We start from the raw sequence: 22,247 nt of genomic DNA, 5'->3' as shown, positions 1-22,247 counted from the left end.
AGGTAAGGAGGTATAGCAAAAGAAAGTGAGTAAAAGTGAGGCAGATAGTCACAGATAAGGTAAAAAAGCTTACTGAGATATAGTTCTGTCTACTGACATGCTTTGTGAAGGATTGCCATGTCTAACCATGAGAGCGTCATCTTCCTGGCAACAGTAGAAATATTCAATTGGGCCAAGACTCAGTAGTGATCCTCAATCATAGCTGCTGACATTTCCAAAGAAATAATAAGAGAGAAAGACTTCTTAAACAACAAATGCCTTGGATGGCAAGTTAGAGAAAAAAAGCTTTACACACTCTCCTCTGCAGACTACCTCTGTCCTTTTGCTGCATTACAAATATCTACAATATATAAATCAAAAATGCAATGAAAAAGAATTGCATTCCTTTGTGATCATCATCATGACCACCTTCATCATCTCCAGTGAGGAAATAAGAGAGAGAAGTAAGAGGAAAAGATACGGAGCGCAGTAAAGCACCCATGCATACACTATTACACATGGACAATCTTCACATGTGATCGAGCGGATACTCTGCAACTTGGCTGAAGCAAAGTCAGGGAATGACAGGGTGAAAGGGTCCTACGCAGTAAAGCACACCCATTTCAATTAATCATGTTAACTTGTCGTATTTACAGTCGGAAATTCAGCCATAAAACACTGTTATTGTAAAGTGTTATTTCCGCTGCAATTAGAAATCAGAGTCATTAGAGGACGTGTGACTGGAATATGGCAATTAAGCTGCGCTGTATGGCAAGTGGGTTGGGGAGGTTGGGGTCTTTAATTGCCCACAATAACTAATCAGTCTTCAGATTAACCACTACCTCATGATATATCCACAATTTATAAGATTAGGAAAGCTAGATGTTACAATAAAATGTATATTTGTATATATAATTGTACAACTTCAAGAGCATTGTTTATTTTTTTATTTATTATTATTATGGCTGGCAAATGACAAAGTAAATTTGGACCAATTTGGGAGTTATAAATAACAAAAATATTATCAGTAATAAAAATACTATTTTATAGAGCAATAGGAATGATTCACAAGACATTTGAGGACTTGAAGAAACTAAGTTGTGGAAAGATTTTAGGTTCTGTGCCTCACCTTGTTTTATCTTCATTCAGTTAACCTTTAGGTTGTTTGAGTTTAAGACAATTTTATCTTGGAATTGGTAATGATCACAGAATTCATATAAGTTTTATAGGACAATTTCAACATCATCCATGAAATTAATTTCAAACCAACATGTAGTTTTCTAAATGTGATCTTTTCTCTTCTGTCTATCCTTTATGGGTGGAAAAAGAAAAACACTACAGCTTATATGAACTCAGGAGACCTGAATCTCGACATGTTGCAAAACACCGAAATAAACTGTTTCCTAATATCAAGCGAACATTTCTTAGACTGCATAACATCTCAATTTTTGCACTACAGTTTGACCAGTGTTAGAACAATATATATTGTTTGGAAGAATAATACTTCATATGTTAATCTTATGGGAATTATGTTTTCAGAATCCTCAAAATTTGTATCCATGTGTCTATTTTACATATATTTATCTTGCATATTACAGTATGATTTCTTGTACAATACCTTGTAGTAAGACAGAGCAAATGCAATTACACAAATTATTTTCTTAACACTGGATTTGGTTTGATAACAGCCATCTGCTGTTCTAAATTAGTAGCAATATCAAATACTTAATGTTGACTCAATCCTGTTAACACTGTATCTGTAATCTCGCCCACACTTTTCAGCTTTTACACATTTCATTTATTTCTAACATGGCGTAGGCCTACGAAATTAAGGAAAGTACATATAAGACATTTGAGAAATTGAATCTTCTCAACTAGCATTAGGCATAAAGCTTAATGATCTAATTGGAGAGAATGAGGAACAGCAGGCATATTGTCTGCCTTTCTAGCCTAGTAATTATGACGGTGCAAAGTTTGCTCCATTATAAATGTACTTTCTGGCTGTCTTGTAAACATTTTGTTCATAAAAATCATGTGTTTGGCAGAACTGAAAATGTGGCGTACATTTTTCCATTAGCATAGATAGGATACTGAAAATGGTTCCCACAGTTCTCACCAGTGAAACCACACTGAGTCACAGTGTGTTAGCAAAACGTCACAGAAACAAATAGTTAGTAATTTCCTCCTTGCTCTATGACAGCCATCACTGTGTACCCGGCCCCAAGACACAAGTCAAAACATATTAATTTAAAGTAATGACAGTGATTATATTTTTCTGACAGGTTGGTGCCTCATTTTCTCCCCATTAGTTTGTCTAATATTTCTATCCCCCCAGCCTATTCTGCCTTCCGGCTAGGGCCAGGGCATTAGGGGGGGGTTGCGGATGATATCCATTAATAGTACTTCTACAGAAAGAGAAGAATGGTCTGTAAAACATACACTTCATCAAAAACTATAGCCGCCTACATAAATAAATATATAATAATAACCAGACCATAAAACCTCTGAGGTCTAAGCCCTTTTCCCATCTTTTGTTTGCCTGGTCTTCTTGTGTAATAATAACATGTATAATCTCAACCCTGTTAGCCACTATCAACTTATAGACATTTATTTTTAGGAGAACCTCTTTAACTAACAAAAACATGAAACTATGTAGGATTTTCCCCATAAAATTCCACACGCTTTTAACCCAAAAAATAGTTGTGTCATGTTCACTGTATTATCTGTCTGCTATTTGACATCACTAAGCCAATTCATACTCATTTCAGCCTGCAGGCTTCACTCTGCCATCTCTGGTTGGTCTCTTTATTCTCCTAATACACACACACAGACCTAGGAAATATGACCCTCCACTAAGGGCTCTCTATTCGCTGAGCAAACTCTTTGTGCACATTGCTTCATGTGATTGGTCAACCAAGCTGTCAGTCTAAGTGGAACTGTGTGCAGAGTTTTCGCACCGGCTCTGAAAAGTCCCTGTCTTTACAGACGGATTTCTAAGCTTGTGGAAGGAAGATGTCGCTGGAAAGGGCAGACTCTCAGCTATTCAGCTAGTGCCACGGCGAGACAATCGGTACAAAGGTCGCAAAGCAAACGATACATACGTGCAAGTTGTTTTCTGAATTCAAAATCATTTATTCATGTTACAAAGACACTGTAATGACACTGTGCTTCCATGATTGATTAAAAAAAAGTTTTGGGATGGGTTACAATTGTCAGGACCTCGATGAAACACCGCTTTCCTCTGCTTCTAAAAAAACAAAGTAAGTCTCTACGCTTTATTGATCTGGAGATATTAAACAAGACATATGAGGTACATGTTTTTCTGTCGCAGGTGCCAGCGCTGACCTAATGGGGCTAAAAAAAAGCTGCTAAAGTACTTATCAAATTAGGTAAGAACATACATTTTTTAGCATTGGACATACCAGCGGAAAATTAAGCTTTACAGATTAAATCCAGTTTATTTAAACTGTATTTTTCTAAGTAGCTCTGCAAATGCTGCAACATCGCTAAACATTTCAAACTGAGTAACAATCAAGAGCAGGCTGCAAGACAACGGTTAGGCATGTTATTATCTACTACTTTGTATAAAAATTAAAGGTGAAAGTTAGCACACATGTAACTTAAGAAATATTCTCTCAGTACATAGAAAAACAGTGTGCACGAACAACTATGTAGCTCAAAAGTGAACCAGAAAGCTGGTCTGTAAACTATCATGGATACTTACAGACAGTTTAGATAACTTTTTTACTGCTCACCTTTTTGTCACTTCCAAATAAACTTGGCTTGGCTGGGTAAAGTCCTTTAAATCCTTTAAAAATCTAAGTCTATCAAAATTAGACTGGTCAAAATGTATACAACGATTTGATCATTAAATAGTGATTTCAATTATTTAAATCATTTAGAATAATAGTTGCAAATTCAATCAGAAATGAAGGCAACCTGAATATATGCAGTAAAGTTAATGTTAAGGAACATTTTTTGGTTACTGTAAGTGGTTGCTTTAATATTTCTCGTAGTCAGTGCAGCCCAGAATAGCACTCACTAATTGTTATGAGTTATGTGCAAACGCAGTGATGAAGTAAGTAATTTGGGCTGTTCATGTGTAGTAGACTACTCTATTCCTGTGTGAGTAGGATGTCTTAAAATTAATTCCTGCTCTCCTCTCCTGGTCCATGAATCGGATACTCTCTCCCTCCCATCCCAGATGGTCAGATACACTCAGCCATAGGAGAGAGGAGAGTGAGCGGTAATTCTGTAATAGTTGTTGGTCACTTATTTTTACCATTAATCTTTCAATGATTGCCTCTGCAGGTCCCTGCTTGGTAAATCATTTGTTGAGAACATTACAAAAAATGACCCTGTTTCTAAACCTGGGCTAGTCCACATATCGTTTGTCTTCAAGCTCTGTGCAAACACAGCCATGCTTCTCTCCACCTGGTACGGTCTTCACATTACCATTTATTGCAGTTTGGTGGGATCGTAATACATCCAATTGGATTTCCGCCCTATTGCCAGGCTCACTTCAATCCCTGCTGCCCGTTTTCTAGGTGCATGTGTGATATTAGTTAAGGAGACTCTCTCTGCAGGGTGTTTTAAGAATATAAAGGAGCAGTTATTTTCTGGATTCTGGGCAATGTTAGACATCATGCACAGTAAGTAAGTAAATGGGTTGTTTCTGAACGACAAGACCTTCAGAACCAGTGTTCCACTCTCTAGAGATGATATTGCAATAAATAATGTGCTGTTGCAACCATCACCATACCACAGCTGGTACACCTAGTGTTAATCCACTGACTACCCACAGTCAGCGTACATCGGGCTGTGCAAGGATGGCTGAATGTCAAAGTGAAACAGTTGGTCCCACTGAATCATGAACACACAAGGAACTAATAAATACAAACGCTTAAAATGTTTTTTCTTTCCCAATTTGTTTGGAAATGCAGTGTTTTCATTTTCATTTTTTTTAGCAGTGAGGGCAGGTATGTCCAAACAACACTTGGTTCATCGATAATATATTGAATCAACAGCCACGTGCAATTTAGCTAGTAGGTGAAGAATACAAACAACGAAAATCACCAGTTAACTTAATTTAAATTAAGTTCTGTTGACTAATACAATAAAAGACTTAAAAGAACTGACAACATAAATTATATAACTTACAGTTCTCAAGGACGCACAGATGCAATCTCAACTGGCTAGTTATCCTCCGGACAGATTCAGATCAACAGAGGAAACACTGTTTGTTGTTCCCACATTATCCCATAGAGTGACACACTGTAGCATGCTTAGAGAAGGGAAAACTTCTCCGTGACCATTTTGAAAATGTACACCTTTATCTTTTTTTTATGTTACTGAACCTTACTGGTGTGTTTTTAGAGAGTGTGCATGTTAGTCTGTCTCAAAGATGAGTGTTTGTCAATGATCAGAAAACAAATAGATCTATTTCATAATGCAAATAATTTGACTATAAGGTGACTTCCTTCATATTGTACAGTTTAAAATAGTTAGCTGTACGTTAATAAAAATAAGTCAAAGATTTGTCACAAAACCATAAGTTAGTGGTCTTTAAGTACACGGGTCACATAAATACTGTAAATGTAGAACACAAAGCTTTGCCATATATTTGCTAATGAGTGAATAGGATGGTTTACAGCAATGCAATGCATTGCATTGCATTACTGCATGCAAACCTTCGGTGTCTTACCTATATAAATAGTAACAGCAGGGAAAATATTGGTAATTTTGCAAACACTGTGCAGCGGCAAATGACAGCGACAGACAAGCGTAAAAATCATGGCGTTAAATGTGATAATGAATGGCAATTTACAGTCAATAAAAATGACCGCCGGTGAGAGAAATTCATGCATACAATGCTGGCACATGAATGTTATGTTTAATTTCTATTCCCACCTAGTATATTCTGTAGGTAATGACAGGCAATCCATAAACGTTTGTCATCCCTACACAGATCTTATCTTAATTATGGAAAATATCAGTCTTTCTAAACTGTGTTGCAAAACTATAATTAAATGAGCAAGGTCACAATTCAGAGTGTGGTTGTGGAATGACTTGTTCGACTGTGCACGGATAGGAATGGAGTCTATGGCCCAATTACAGTGAGGGAGGTCACTGCCCTCCATTTCACCAGAGGCCAGAGATAGCTGGGATTTCATACTGTATCTGCTTTTACGCTTGGTTTACAGATTGGTGAATAATATTGGCACCAAACACATCAAAATCCAACCTTGAACACGTTTAGCTATTATTTAAAGTGATTAAAAAAATGCATCTTGTTTTGAAAAGCTCTGGCAAAAAGAAACCTTTTTCTCTCCCTGGTTTTCCTTCTAGCATATGTTTTACATTGAGAGAAAATAATCTGCTTAATGAAATGAAATTATCCTAAAGTTGCACGACCTATTTTAACACTCTGTGCACATATGAACTGATTAAAGCACGAGACAAACTGGACATCCGATAGTGAAGAGTGTGTAACACCAATCTGAAAGCCTGGTTCAGTCATTAAGTCAGAACTTCTGAGTGGTAACAATGCATGTCAGTGAGAAGTGCGTGGCCACGGTACAAGGGGGCTGCAAAAGAGATTTATTTGCACAAATGTAAAGTAGAAGACGTGACGCAGAACAAGAGCAAAAGCAAAGTAGCAAGGAATCATTTAATAGATCACAGTGGTGACACTGCCTCTTTGAAGACACACACGTCCCACTGAGCGTGAGCCTTGAGTGCTAACAGTACCGATGGGCGGCAAGGAGCATCAATTCAGCCTTCTCACCAAGAACTAGCACTAAGATTAGAGGTTCCTTTAATCCGACAAAGGGGATTAAATGCTACAAAAGAGGCAAGAGGACCGCTCCCATGGAGAGGCTGAGATGAATTATAAACACCTCTCCTCAAAACTGTTGATCTAAGTTAATAAACCAAATAGGAGAGTTCTGAGACACTGGTGGCATGTCCTGCCAACCTAACATTTCAGGGTGCACAAAGTAATGATCCTGCTTAACACACTCCAAGAGAGCAGTGTGTGTGTGTGAGTGTGTGTGTGTGTGTGTGTGTGTGTGTGTGTGTGTGTGTGTGTGTGTGTGTGTGTGAAATTATTATGTGCTAACAGGGCGGAGGGGTTTCAAAAACACTGAAAGATAGCAAAAGAACAGTAAAAGTAAAAATCCCAAACTATGAAAAACGTAAAAAAAACTTTAGTGTTTATTTTTGGACATCTGTACACTGGCTAGCTACCACTGAAAAGTTAGACAAAACCATTCTGTGGTCATCACTTTCTCCTACGCGAAAGAAGCAGGTCAACTTCCTTTGAACACAACTCAGCTGCCAAAGTGAGTCATAAATGTTAAGACAAAACTATACAAGAGGAAGAGCATTATGTACAGTATATGTCTAGACTTTTACATAAATCTGATGGTGGCACAACATATCCAATTCAAAAAGTGTTTGTGTCATACAAAATATAACCGTCCCACCCAAAAACCAACTGAAAATCTCCATCTTCATTTGAAAGAATACTCATACAGTGCAGAGCAGCTCAAAATATCAAACAAAAATGTACAAATGAATAAACACCACAAACAGCAGATGTGGTTCCATCATCACTTACCCCCCTTGTTCCATCTGCCTTTAGTCCTTGCCTGATAGGTGAGATCGGGACTACCAGACAGCACCAAGAGAAAAAAAACAAGTTCAAACACAGAAAGAAATCCAGACTTAGCCCTGAAAAACATGTCCAAGAGTTGCTGGCAGCCGAGTCACTTTCACATGGCTGAGTTTTCTCCTAGAGCGGCGCGGCTGTGGCGCATGGTAACCCACGCGTGGGCTGTCATCATCAGTCACGCTGGTGTCAGCAGTGGGTCTCTAGTCCTACCATGCTGCTCTGTGATGCCCCGGCTGGGTGCTGATCTTCAATGATGCTGAAGCTCCGAGTGAAACCACATCTCTCCCTTTCTCTAAGCTCTGCCTCACCAGAGCGCACGGGAACCAAACAGGAACACACAGCTTGCCACGCGACGGCACGGCTCAGCTACGCTCGGCGCAGTGCATAGGAACACACACTCACACACACTCCCTCTCTCTCTCTCTCTCTCTCTCTCTCTCTCTCTCACACGCTCACTGCTGACACCGCTGTTGATGCCGATGCTGGAGCTACTGCTAAATTATTTCCTGCCTTCCTCACTCTAGGTTTCAAAGGGAATTCATTCCTCTGTGCTCTGCCGTTTTCTTAAAGATTCCCATTGTGGAAGAGACAAGAGGTGGTAGCTCAATCCACCTTCTGCACGCTAGAAAGAACTGAGGCTGTCTTGTAGTGTAAACCAACAAACAAAGAAAACGATAGTAACAATAACAGGTGAGCCATGGGGGCAAAGGACAAGCAAGATCCATATTTGTAGAGATGTTTTTTTGTCAGGATAGGATTTGCATGGAGATTGCATCTCCCTTGCCAAAGTGAGGGACTAGGCTTGGCTGGGGGCAATGGAGCATGGAGAGAAAGAGAGTAGGAGATCAGAAAGGAGCACTCTGGTGGGTAAATTGTAGGGTCCTCGGCTCTTAACCCATCATCCCCCTCTGCTGTGACAGCTCATGGTTGAGAAAGTCAACAAAACATTGTGGAGAAATGTATTTTAAACTTCCACAAATATCTATTACCGTATTGGTAATATAAGACTTTTTTTTCTCAAAATACGTCTGAAAAAGTGGGATTGTCTTATACATAATATCTTGAAACAAGTCAAATGTGTGTTGGCCTCCTAAATGAAGCAAGTCACTGTCCCTCACAGCTACATAGTGTCAGGGTCTGAAACATGGAGAGACATGGCATTTGTCTCAATAAAGTCTCAGCTGGACTTAAACCAGTCGCATAGGCTGGTTTTAGAACGTAAGGGCGTCACCTGTTACAACAGCCAATAGTGAAGTAAGCTATACACAATAGAAATGAAATGATCCATAATCCATTTTATTTTAAGGTTACAAACAGCTGGTCAAAATGGCAGAGTTTCAGATGGAGCCTCAACAACCGCCCAAATGCAGGGTTATATTATACAGTGGGGCTCGAAAGTTTGGGCACCCCAGGTAAAAAATATGTATTTTTTATTTGCATAAAGAAGCCAAGAAAAGATGAGAAAATCTCAAAAAGGAATCAAATGACAGATAAGACATTTGTAGAATATGTCACAAACAGTTAGATTTTATTTCCATCATTTACACTTTCATAACAGAAAACTAAAAAGGGCGTCTGCAAAAGTTTTGGCACCCTGTGGAGTTAATACCTTGTACTGCCCCCTTTGGCAAGTATCACAGCTAGGAACGCTTATTGTAGCCAGCCAAGAGTCTTTCAATTGTTGTTTGAGGTATCTTCGCCCATTCTTCCTTCTTAAAGTCTTCCAGTTCTTTAAGATTTCTCAGCTGTCTGTCACGCACCGCTCTTTTAAGGTCTATGCATAGATTTTCAATTATGTTGAGGTCAGGAGATTGTGAAAGCCATGGCAAAACCTTCAGTTTACGCCTCTTGATGTAATCCACCGTGGATTTTGAGGTGTGTTTAGGATCATTATCCATTTGTAGAAGCCATCCTCTCTGTAAGTTCAGCTTTTTCACAGATGGCATCAAGTTAGCGTCCAAAATTTGCTGAAATTTTGTTGAATCCATTTTTCCTTCTACTTGTGAAATGTTCCCTGTGCCACTAGCTGCAATACAACCCCAAAGCATGATTGATCCCCCATGCTTAAGAGTTAGATAGATGTTCTTTTCATTACATTCTGTGCCCTTACTTCTCCAAATGTACCTTTGCTCATTTGGGCCAAAAAGTTCTATTTTAACCTCATCGGTCCACCGACTTGTTTCCACAATGCATCAGGCTTGTCGATATGTTCATTTGCAAACTTCAAACGCTGATTTTTGTGGTGAGGACGTAGAAGAGGTTTTGAAGAGGGTAGAAGACGTAGAAGAGGGTCCGCCAGGTCTTTCTGGATGGATCTTGCAGTCAAACGTGGGTTTGGACTTGCTTTTCCCACCAGCCTGCAAGCTGTTCTGTCTGATATTTTTATTGGTCTTCCAGATCTTGCTTTAACTTCCACTGTTCCTGATGACTGACATTTCTTAATTACATGCCGGACAGAGGATATTGGCATCTGAAAATGCTTTGCCCTCCTCCTTATAGCCTTTCCTGCTTTGTGAGCGTCAACTATTTCCAAAAATGGTTTTGAAGAAATGCTAGAAGAAGCCATGGTGCTGATTTTTGGGGTAAGGACAGATGAGTCTGGGCATTTAAAACCTTCAGGTTGACATCACCTGGTCTTTCAAGACGATGATTGAGAAAAATCCATGACGCTGTCAGGTCTCAGCATTCCAAAGGGGGTGGTGCATGCTAGAAACTCTGCAGGGTGCCCAAACTTTTTGTGACATATTATACGAATGTCGACTCTGTCGTTTGAAGCCTTTTCGAGATTTTTCAATCTTTTTTTGGCTTCTTTATGCACATTAATACCATTTTTTACATGGTGTGCTCAAACTTTTAAGCCTCAGTGTGGTCAAGCCAGATGGAGAGTGACAGAAGATAGAGTGTGCCCAACGGTGTTAGAACAAAGCTGTGAATAAAAGAAATAAAACGTGTTTTTGCCGATTCATCACTAGGAGTGTAACTGTAGCAAGCATCTCACTATCACCAACATTATCCACATTCATATTTAGACGCAACAAATGATATATCCAGCTACAAGAAAAGCCTAAAAGTCGGAAGTTAGAACAGTAGTACAACGAGGTGTTGTCATGGAGATGATACATCGTCTAAAAATTCAAACAGCCAGAGAAAATTAAAGCAGCAGCTTTCAAGAGATTGACAGGAGAGTGTTTGATTACGTGGCTGAAAAACTGAATGATGGGATGCCCATTACCAGAGCAGTCATTTAGCTGAAGCCTTGGAAATATGTACCTTTACTTTGAATGTGACACTTTCATGTAAAAAGATGTTGACACTATTATTTCATTTAAAAGATGTTAAAAAAACATGGTGCCTGCTTGACTACAATACTTTTTGGGTTTCACATTATGGAAAAAAGTCCCTGGTACTTGCCAACAGGTACTTTTTAGTATCACCTCCGTCGAGGTTCTAAGCAAGCTGAGACAACACCAAAAGGTGACGTGAAAACCTGCAGACTACTGACTGGTTGGAGAGAATTGTCACTAATCAGCGCGTCCTCATTGCTAGCGACAGTTCACCATAGACGTTCTGTTTGCGTCGCGTTAGTTCATGGCAGTTTCCAGTGGCGTTGATAACAGGACCAACCCTGTTGGGAAACACACTGCAGTGTAACTTATATTCTTGTAATTGTATCATTCTATTTTAGCCTGATCATTTTCATGACCATTTTTGATTGCTCTTTTAATGTTTTATGTAAAGCACTTTGAATTACCTTGTTGCTGAATGTGTAATAGAAACATAGTTGCCTTGCCTTGCCTTACAACCTCAGCCTGTCAGTCTGTCACCAGGGCATATTGGACACTGTTGTGCCTTTCTGTCTCGGAAGTGCCAAGTTAACTGCACCAGAATCTCACCATTATGTTACATTGCAGCAAACGCTGTCTGCATGAAGTTTTAAGAACTGTAACCATGATTGCGACCACTTTACCAGCATTGCCATGACTCACTGTGACTTAATGAAGCTCACGCTTACATGCTCTTAGGGACTAAAATTTGACTCAGCTTGATTAAACATGAATCGGTCCTCGGTAGCACCAACGTACCTTTTTTCTTTTTTAAATCTGAATTTGTGTTCTGATAATAGGAGACAACTTTTCACTTGACGAGAAATATTGTCACGTTTTAATATCGCGAGATCTCGTGGGATGAGGTCTTGTCACAACTCTAGAGTTAAGCGTGGTTTTTGTCAGTTCCAATACACATTAGTAATTTCACAAAAAATACATAATGTAAATTGTTGTAAACAGAAATAAAGCAGATAAATATTTTCTGGAACATAATGCTCCGACACCAAAAGCACCGTTCTCAGCCATGCTTTGGCCGCACTCTTTGCAATAATTACAATAATATCTAAATTACCTCCACTGATGATGTGGTACAGGTGTCACGGCCAATGCACTGCAGCCTTTTTCTTCACAGAAAAACAATCAATTGTTTTCTTTATTTGGAATTAAAGGTATGTTTTCAAAGTTTAAGGTGAAATGAAAATGTTGTAGTCACACCAGAGAGATTTTTTTGTTGTATGTCGCACTCTGGAGCCCTGTACTAACCATATCAGCTCTACACTCCACAGAGAAAAGAACTATCCTATCATCAAACTTATAAGATGAACTACTGTAACTACTGTAGCTGTCTATGTCATTGCTCCAAGTTAGCACTTGTGGAAGCGCTGCAATGGAAACTGTTGGAACTGTGGAAAATTGCAAAATAACTGTGGAAAAGCTCAACTTCTCCAATATAGCAGAGTCAACATACAGTACATGTGTTAAAAAAAAAACATGCCATGATTTTGTAAGAGCCTGTTTTTTGGATGCGAGGCAAACTGTTTATCAAGATATCAGTCACATTTCTCTGATTAAGCTGCAAGGTCGTTATGCACCCAAGTTCATAAAACCGGTACTTCACAAGCGGGGAGTATGAACAGGCTGTCTCATGCACACACCATGGCTTTAATGTCCTAATTACAGCTTCTGAGGAATCATTTTTATAGACTGCAAATTAATTTGTTGAATCCGCACATAATCTTCACTTGTTTCTTACCTGCTCCACCCCCTACCACCACCCATTCTCTTCTTCCTTTACGCTTTTCATAACAACCTGAAACAACACCAGGAACTATAATTAAGGTTTCTGCACATGAGGAATAAGATGTGTATTTTCTCTAAGACACCAGCAGAAGCATCTGTTGGAAATACACATTTCTGATGACAGATAAACAAGCACAATGTTTGCTTTTCTCTGGGCTATAGCTAAAGTACATAATTCTGAAGAAAAAGTATGAAAGTCTAAACAAGGTAGATTGAAACTCTAATGCTACAAAATATCTTGCTGCAGGTCTACACATCTAAGTAGTAGTCTTTTCATTAGTGGCCTGGAGCTTTTTGAGTTAAACAGTTTTACTCAGGGATTATTCTTTTTTAATATAAAGAGCCAGGCGAGGTACCTTGGGCTTCAAATTTAAATGATGCTGGCAAGGCTAAACACCAAATAGCTTAGACACAAGCAGTTAGTGGAGGACGACCTGAAAGTACATGGAAGCATGTGGTACAGCTTGTGCTGAACAGTAAGTGGTCTACAGTGACAGCTTGGTCACATGGCTGTGCTCCTTTACAAGCCACAGGTGTAGAGCAAGGACCTTGAAAACAACATTTGCTGCTATAATGGCAGTAGTACTGTTGCAATTGCTGCACAGTATTCATTTACCCCTTTGAAGATAAAACTCTTATTCTCACACTAAATTCATTGAAATGCGACATCAAAGAGTTGCGAGAAATATTTTACGTTTACCAAACCAAAGCTAATCTTAAAGCTAGCGTGCATCAGACTCCTTTTCCTAAGCAACTAAATGACACAATAACACATGACTCTGTAGCAGTTATACTAACTATGTGGGGAAAAGTTCTGAATACAAAGTCCAAAAACAAACTTGTGTGTGTCATCAGTGGATAAAAAAGACAGACTGTCTGCTGCCTCTTGTGTAAAATTAGTTCACACAGACAAATCTGGTGAAGTGTAGCTGAAATTAAAATTCACAGTGTCTTTGTCTAAGATCCCTTTGAGCCCATTACATTAACCATTCAAAGTTGTTTTGGCTTCAAAATGTTATTTTGGCTCTTTATTCAGTACTAAAAAACAGAAGGGGGAAGAAGAGGGATACGAGGGGAACCTGTGCAGTGTGTGATAGTCAAGGCAGATGTATAGAAATAAATGCAAAAATGCACAGAAGTATTGTTAAGTAGGGTTTTGTCACCAAAATAGTCACTACTACTGTGGAAGGAGTGGGGTAAAGGGGAGCGGGTATGGAACCCCTACAACCACACTGGTAAGTCTGACAGCTTATCACCCCCAGACAAGAGGCCCCTGGATAAATGTGGTCAAGCAGGAGAGGAGCCCAGCTACAGCAGTGATGGGGTGCAGGACAGCGATAAGGATGAAGCTCTACTGGGCGAAATGGGGGAGCGAGGCAAGGGGCCCCAGGCTGAGAAACTCAGCCAACAGCAATGCTCGCTCCAGCTCTCGCTGGCTAAACCTCTTAAAAAATTTACACATAGGCATTTGCCATACTCAGCAAATATAGGTTACAGCATGCGTGCATTCATGTGTCTCTTAAAAGTGCATGTGTGCAAGAGAAGACAGAGCACATCAGCACATCTTACAACTGAACCCAGAAATGGAGAGTAAGTAGGTGTAGAGTAGGAAAAGCTAAAAAGTAGAGGTGAAAAAAAGGAGTAGATAGAGGAGAGACAGAGAAAATGTCTTCTGTTGTGTTTTTCCGGCACTGGCCTCTTGAAAACACACCATGAAATTTGCTTTTTCACAGGAAGTGACAGAGCGAGCACCATGAATTGATCCCCTGATGGAGATCTGGCTCTTTGTGTAGTCGTTTTCTCCTCTGCGCATCTGCCTACCCAGATACTGGATAATCTACTCGCTCCCGGCATTCCTAATCCAACCATCCATCCCCATTCACTCCGCCCATGTGTGTCCCAGCACAGGACAGAGGTGTAGTTTGGAAGTCTATAATGGAAAAGATTTGTTTGTTTCTCTCTTGAAATGACTGTTCTGCAGCAGTGAAATAATCATTTCTCATGCAATGGTAACCTCTGGGTAATGATTAACTTTGTAATTATAATTTTAATCAGAGCCCATCAAGTTTCAAGCAAATAATCAGTGGTGGAACCTTTCTTTTGTAAGGAGCTAAATGTTTTTTCCCCCTGCATTTTTACCAATATGGGCATTGCAAACATATTAGCTAGGACATTTGTTTATATTCTAATTTTCATTCAAAATGTACATATTATGGTCGACAAAGCAACATACTTGAATAGAGCACTACTCTCAGTATGGCTACTGGCAACCAAATGCTAAAGATCATAAGCAGATTACAGCTCTGTCAGCCAATTCAAAAAGTAAACCAGCCAGCCTAGAAAAGGACAGAGTTTGTAGAAAACGATTAGTTAATATGATTGCTATGTACATTTGTGCCTGGCTTGTCCGTCAGATAACTGATCCTTGTAGAAATCATAATGGCTAGTTAAGCAATGTCCATCAAGAAATGTAAGGCAGTTTGGTTTTGATTAAGGGTCATGCCATTTCTTAATTAAAAGTACAATTAATTGGTATATAATTTCCTACTAAACCATTTAGAATTCAAATATTACTGTATTTGTAAAAAGAAAATGTAGGTGCTTCCTCAACTCAATATTGATGATCTAATCAAAAATGTATTGTGTAACATACTGTACTAAATAGATCTTCAATCAAATTGCCAGGCATCCATATGTAAATTTGAAATTAACCATTCGAAAACAGGCTGGGCTTGTTATAATGTACATGAAAACAGCAATTGAAGTGTGGCGCAGGCTGAAGATGCAATTACATCAGGAATAAATTCCTTTACAATCAATCCTTAATACCGCATACACTTGGGCATAGAATGTGTCCATGAATGGTCTCTCAAGTCAAAGAACAGAGAGGTAATAAGAATCAGAATGAGTTAGTGATGGCTGTCATAAAATATGGCAGGAGCTTCTATTTACAACCTGTAATAAAACTGCCTCTGCCGCAATTTATGGAGATGCTTGCCCCACAGAGCTAAACCCTTTTGCCAAGGGCATGTTAACAACCTCCATAGTGCATTGTGAATATATCGGCAGATGGACATTTTGTCTAATAGAGCATTGCAAACTGGAAAGCAAGTGCTAAAAAAAGCAACAGTGTCATGCTTATATGATATTCTGGTGGCAGCGTGGCTCCATCCTGAGGTTTTCCTCCATCTCTTAGACCCACCCAAACTGCATGCTGAGCTTTTCTTTTGTCTCCACACTAATCCATCCCTTGGCCCTTCTTTACACCAAATGTATATTTCCCTTAACGGCAAACTGAAAATGGTAAAAACGTATTGATGGGATCATACTCTTGAATCATGGACAGAAAAGTCACATATCATATGATATCAATATGGGGCAGACAGAGCCGGGTCTTTACAGATTTCATTTTTTGCTTCCAGATCCAGGGGTTTGCTGTTTTCATTGAGATATTTCAAATACATTACATTTGTATGACTTTGACTTATCCTGTAACAAATTAAGACCCACACAGGTGTTCTCTACTGAGGCCTTGTTTAGACATTCCCCTTTGTTTGTTCCCTTTGTTTAAACTATAACGGAGAATTCTCCCCTAAAAACAAGTCTTTCTAAAAACTCTGGCGAGAGTGGAGATTTTTGAAATCTTTGTTTGAATGTAAACTGAGACAAATGGCGTTTTAAGCAGCCGAGTAAGAGAAGAAAAAGGAAGTGATGGGTTGCTGTTGTTGCTATTTGGGGGAAAAACTAGAATCGTTGGGTCCTTGAAAATTATTATCTGTACAGTGTCTTGAGATAACTCTTGTCAAGAATTGATACTATAAATAAAATTGAATTGAATTATTTTCAGGATTCTGATTGGCTAACGTGGCCTTGAGCTTCTCGTTGAACTGACACCTACAGGTTTGGCATGCTCTTGATGGCATTGACGGCATATATACACGTATATGTGTAAATGAACACTTTCCGGAAAACTGACAGGTGTGCACAATGTTATTTTTGAAACCCGAGAGGTTGAAATGTCCGTTTATGAAAATATGAAAGGGTGGGAAGGAGCTACGAGGGGGGTTGCATGACGTCACCTGACTGTGCTGTCCCTTGCAGCTGCAACAAAGTTCAAAGGAGTGTAAGAGGCATTACAATTAAACAGTTTGTTCCTCCGATACAGTACTGAGTAGAGATCTAATTTGCCAAAGTATGTTAAAACACCTGTGTGAAAGTAGCGCAGTAACTTAATACTTTTACTGTTTTGTGCAGCCTTCAAGGTTGTATCAGACACATTGTGTATTTTCAATTATAGTTTTTACATTGAAAACATTTAAAGTACCTAAAATATTCATGTCTTTACATCAGTAGCTCAGCAGGATATATGATAAATATATTTAAATCCTTTATAGCACACATGCACAGATGTAGACAAATGTGTAAACTGAAGCAAAGTCTTATGGCTGATAGCATGAGATTGGAATTACACTCCACCATAATGATAAATAATGGGTAATAGGATTAGTATGATTGATTATACCACAATGGCAAAGGTGCTTGATATTATGCTTTTTATTATTAATTTGCTTTGACGTGATTAAGAAAAACACTGCATAGTATAAGCTACATGCATTACGTTCATATTAATTAGCTGTGTTAGTGAACAAAAGGGTTTAACAACAATTCATTCCCCCACGCCTACAGGATAAAATCCCAAGAAAACGAAGCAGACGTAGTTCAGGGGAACCAAGGCAACCAAAGAAGATATTAGCAGACATTAACAAAGATTATTTGTACATAAAATCCATTACAGGATGAACAATGTTTGATTACAATCACAATGCACAGGTTGTGCTACAATTGAAGTGCATTATGAAACTGTTATAAGAAGAATCAATTTATTGCTACTTCAGTCTCCATTAGTGGGGTAAAGAGGAATGGTACATGGACAGATATGGACAGCGCTCCTTTCCCCATTTGGGCTGAGGAGTTTCACCTGATGACTGATCTCTCTGGTGAAGGTCAGCAGCTCTTCAGACCAACACTGTACGCTCTATATCACCACTCAATTAAATAACAGGTTTTCACAGTCCCAGCTCTCAACTCCCTCTTCTCCTCTAAGTGTCTCTCTCACATCTCAAAACACAATAACATCTCAACAAAACATAAACAGGCTGGTGAGCTAACTGTCATCAATCTCACAATGTGACTTCTTGACCGAAGACAGCGTTGTGGAGAGTGAAACGGGAGACAAGAAAAAGGTGTTCAGGTAGTGTGTTACAGATCAAAGGCTAAATCACAAGCATAGGCTCCTGTTATCTAAAAAATTTGCAATGTAATGGCTCAATATCTAAATAATTTTGGCAATTTGGAGCTTCAAGCTCAATTTGTCTGGATACAAACGTTACGTTTTGGAAGATAGACGGGATTCTGAACAGCACCGCACACGCACGCACACACGCACGCACGTACCACAAGTACCTGACTGGGAAAGCTACCACTACACTCGTTACTGTAAGTAGGCTACAAAACAAAACCTAAAAGTAAATACACCTATCAATACCCACTCACCCATCTACAGGCATACACATGTAGGAAGTGATATACTTTAATGTGATCTGTCTGGGCAGTCCACTCTCGTCCACCGTGCTGTTCACACAAACACAGCTCTACTCTACACCAAATATCGAATAATGACAAACAAGCTATAACTAAATCTGTTTTGTAGTCTAACTGTTTCTTAGTTTGCCACAAATCTTGAAATTTGGACAAATTCTTGTAAACTTTAATGCTGGCTTAACTAACCATCTTCTCAGCAGGATCATCTATAGATGCAATATAAGACCAAAACAAACCAACGTGGCGACTTACACAAAAATAAAACCTGCCCCCACGGCAAAAACAAATCCTAAAGTAAACAGTGCTGTATATGGTATGTTATATTTGATAAGGTATTATGCGATTGGGAATTGTGCAATACAAAAGTTATTTACCACAGTATGCAGTGTTTCCCACACATAGACTAATTTTTGGCGGTCTGCCACACAATCAACACCGGCCGTCACACGCTGCGTTTCGTTATTTATTTTTAATACTATTTAAAACCTGCATTCGTTCAGCTACATTTCCTTTCTCTGCTCTCCTCCGTCTCTCTGTCACTCTACACAAACAGACACAGCCCCTCCCCACCATGCACACAGCGTCTGTCTCCATGAAAACAGTGTTGCCAACTTAGTGACTTTGTTAGCTAGTACTGTCCAGCGAGCATGCAAGATATTTCTCTCTTGTGGCCTCCAAAACAGTCACCTCTCTCTGAATAGTAGGGTAAGGATTAGGGTAAGGATGTCAGGGCGAGCCAATCAGGGATGTGTCTTCCCCTACCATCCTGCAAAAAAATAAAATAAATTGTGACCTGGCCCTGGGCAAGCCAGTTTTTTAAGAATTCTTTATCAATCCTTTTTCCTTCCTTTGTAGAATTTATTTCACTTCAAAGATAGGCCAACTAAGTAATAATAAAAAGGTAAAATAAATTCCTGTATTGAATTTGTGATTTTTGCGTAATGATGTCACAAATATGCAAATGAACATACAATGTCAAATGTATGTTTATTGTGTGTTCATGTGCAATGTGTCTCCAATTTGTTTCTCTTATATGCCCAAGATGATTGTTTCCTATATGAGACTATAAAGGCTTATCTTACCTTATACACAGTTGCCCAGTTAAGTTTAGTATGATTAATATATAAAATTGACAAAATTAAGTTTTAGAACCATTTAAACTTAAAAGCTGCCATTTTGCTGCATTAGCCACTGGACTGTGCTAGCAAAGGACAGGTGAAAAGTGCAGCAGCACAGCCTTTGAATAAATGCCCAGACCTGTAATGATGTAGGTATAGTACCTACCCTGGGAACCCCGCCTGCTGATGAGCACGCTGCAGTGACACTATGAGAGACAAAGAGCTGGTTAGCTGATTGGGTTAGTTGTTTATTTTAGTTGTTTTTCTGTTGTACATTCACTTTTGCTCTTTGTTAAAGCAAAATATTTTCTTATCGGATTACTTGGTAAAATAATCAATAGCTGCTGCTCTAATGTGAAGGCAAATGCAACATTACATTTAGATCCAATTATGGCTTTGATATTATTTCCCTGGGATTGTGCAGTGCAAGATCAGAGTGCTGAATAGTTACTTTAAAATCAAAACTGTCAAAGTCATTTCAGTTAACAGCATTTTCAAGTTATTGCTTATTATGAATACATAAATAATTAGATTCAGCCTCACACAAGTTATACCATTGCGTCATTCACCCTCTGTCATTTAGTAGTTGTAATGTGTAATGTAATAATTTTACTGCATACAGGTAAACAACACAGTACATGTACCCATTCTACATTTATAAACTGGTGCATCATGGAGAAAAGAAGCACAATCTTTACAGGTAATGTTATGGAAAGGTGAGAAATGGGCTGTACTTATCTGAAGTCAATGTGCCACTGGACATAAATCATTACCTCAGTTCAGCTTCAGGCTGTTGCACAGTCTCATTCATTTGAATACTGTACATTTGCAAACTACTAGACTGTTGACCAATTGATCATCAGCTATATGCAGTCTGGAGGCGTGTTTACTCTAAGAATATAAATTAACTGCACTGGGGTTATTTATTATCAAACATAAAATAACTGTGGCAAAAATGCCAAAAGGTGGTCTGGGATAAGCAAAAGAAGCTCTCATTATAAAAACATACACCAAAAGCATTGTGGGAGTGCTATTTACTCAGATGGATAGAGTGAGACACCGTCTCTTAGACTACCTTATTGGAGGTGTTTACAAAATCAGATCCCCACCTACAGACAGAGAAGTAGGAAAGACTGCTGGTAGACTGAAAGCTATACACATCCATTACCCCAATATCATCAGCAACAATCACATCATCTCCCAGACACTTCCAGGTAGACTTGAGCCCCTCAGGCTTTATTGGTGCTGCCAGCCTAGCATCCATACAGTCAGCTAAGCCTACAGCTCATACTTCAATTTCAGCAACACTTTTGATCACTGCAAATTGAATAAGCATAATCAGCCAGTCAATATGAAATATACCCCCTTATATCCAGTTCAAAATATGACTAGGTAGAAATAACAGCAGGAGAGAAATGCACATTTTTATAATCCTATTCTTTTTTCCCCCCGCAATCTTTTGCTCTCTTCTAGAAAATAGAATAACTTTTGATATCGGTGACAAAATGTTGGAAACGTGTCTGATTTTAACACATTGGTTCTGGAGAAATGTTTATGTCTGACTGATAACTGATGATGGTAACATGCTCTTGTACATTTATATTCAGCTACTGAAACAAATGTTCAATTGTCGGGCAGCCCCTGTCCAGATCAACAATACTGCCAATTGCCAAAAATCAGAGTCAGTAAACTGGCAGTGCAGTAATGTTTTTGAAGCATGCTTGAATTGCCATGTATCTAAATCAACATCTGCTGAATTAATCCTTCACCATCATTTTTTCAATCATCAACTGCTTGGGTAAAAGCTAACTGGTAATGTCTAATCATACTGAAACAAGTGTACAAGGTGGCCTTTATAACTTGAAACTCGCTGACTACACTGCATATACCCTGAGACCAGTCCTGTTTACAGCTGTAGCTCTTTTCAGTATTTCTATTACTTTACTAAAATGTAATGTCCATTTAAAATTGTTAATGCAGGGGAGAAGAGTTCAAGATTCTTGAAGCGCTCCCTTGAAGAGAGGAGTATTTCCAGCCACATCTACTTGCATATATATTTGCAGTAAAGTCAGTTCCTTCATTTAGGTTTCTCAGAAATGCATAGATTTCACATATTTCAGTTATTTGAGCTGTGAAGTTATGTTTTTCGAGCTACAGTTGAGAATATGCAGTACCATTACTACAGTGGAGGCACACACTGTATATTATAGTGTTGGTTGCTGTATAACAAATTCGGAAAACATAATTCTTATTCCGATCCCTTCAACAGGAAGCAGAGAAGTCAAACTGCTGACATATATAGAAACACTTTGGAGGGAATTCAAGGTCCAGCTCCACAAAACCCCCACCTGGGTCCCTTCATACATACAGACAAACAGACAGACAGACACCCCTTGATGTGCTGGGGTGGGCCCATTGCTCTCGGGAGTAGTGTTGGGCATTATATCTGCCTGGCGATAAGAAAGATTGGCAGCCACTCAGCTAAGGGGCCACAAAACACATTTTAAATTTTGTTGAGATGACATGTCTCATCCACCTCTCAGACTGTACTGACAGGGACGACAGTTAGCCAGCTTTTATGAGTCCAAGTTGAAGGTTGTAGAAGTCGGTTGAAACTCAGCTGCAAAGCACCGAAATGGGGTTAGTGTTGTCAATCGATTAAAAACTGTTATCAAGTTAATCACAGGCGTGCGCTGTGATTAATCACGGTTAACCTAGGGCTGTCCACAGCAATTTTTAAGGCAGATA

General features: G+C 39.1%; 1 protein-coding gene and 1 long non-coding RNA gene across 20 annotated transcripts in view; both read right to left on the bottom strand.

Moving 5' to 3' along the window:
• Positions 1–22,247, bottom strand: part of robo2 (roundabout, axon guidance receptor, homolog 2 (Drosophila)) — a 331,658-nt gene that overhangs the window by 266,755 nt on the left and 42,656 nt on the right. For 10 of the 19 annotated variants that reach the window (XM_034862661.1, XM_034862776.1, XM_034862720.1 and 7 more), the window contains exon 1: positions 7,601–8,037. The exons of 1 other annotated variant lie outside the window; for it this stretch is intronic. In XM_034862661.1, the coding sequence (XP_034718552.1) occupies positions 7,601–7,724 (124 nt within the window). In that variant the 5' untranslated portion in view covers positions 7,725–8,037. Of the gene's footprint in view, positions 1–7,600; positions 8,039–22,247 lie in introns of those variants that run through there. 8 more of the 19 variants (XM_034862736.1, XM_034862745.1, XM_034862782.1 and 5 more) reach the window with 2 other exon arrangements.
• Positions 19,092–22,247, bottom strand: part of LOC117938292 — a 41,497-nt gene continuing 38,341 nt past the window's right edge. The window contains exon 4 of the long non-coding RNA XR_004655366.1: positions 19,092–19,174. This is a non-coding gene — a long non-coding RNA (uncharacterized LOC117938292). The remainder of the gene's footprint in view (positions 19,175–22,247) is intronic.

Source organism: Etheostoma cragini, chromosome 3 (assembly GCF_013103735.1).
Source record: "Etheostoma cragini isolate CJK2018 chromosome 3, CSU_Ecrag_1.0, whole genome shotgun sequence".
NCBI lineage: Eukaryota > Metazoa > Chordata > Actinopteri > Perciformes > Percidae > Etheostoma > Etheostoma cragini.
The sequence above is the reverse complement of the archived record's forward strand: the minus strand, read 5'-3'. Positions and strand labels throughout refer to the sequence as shown.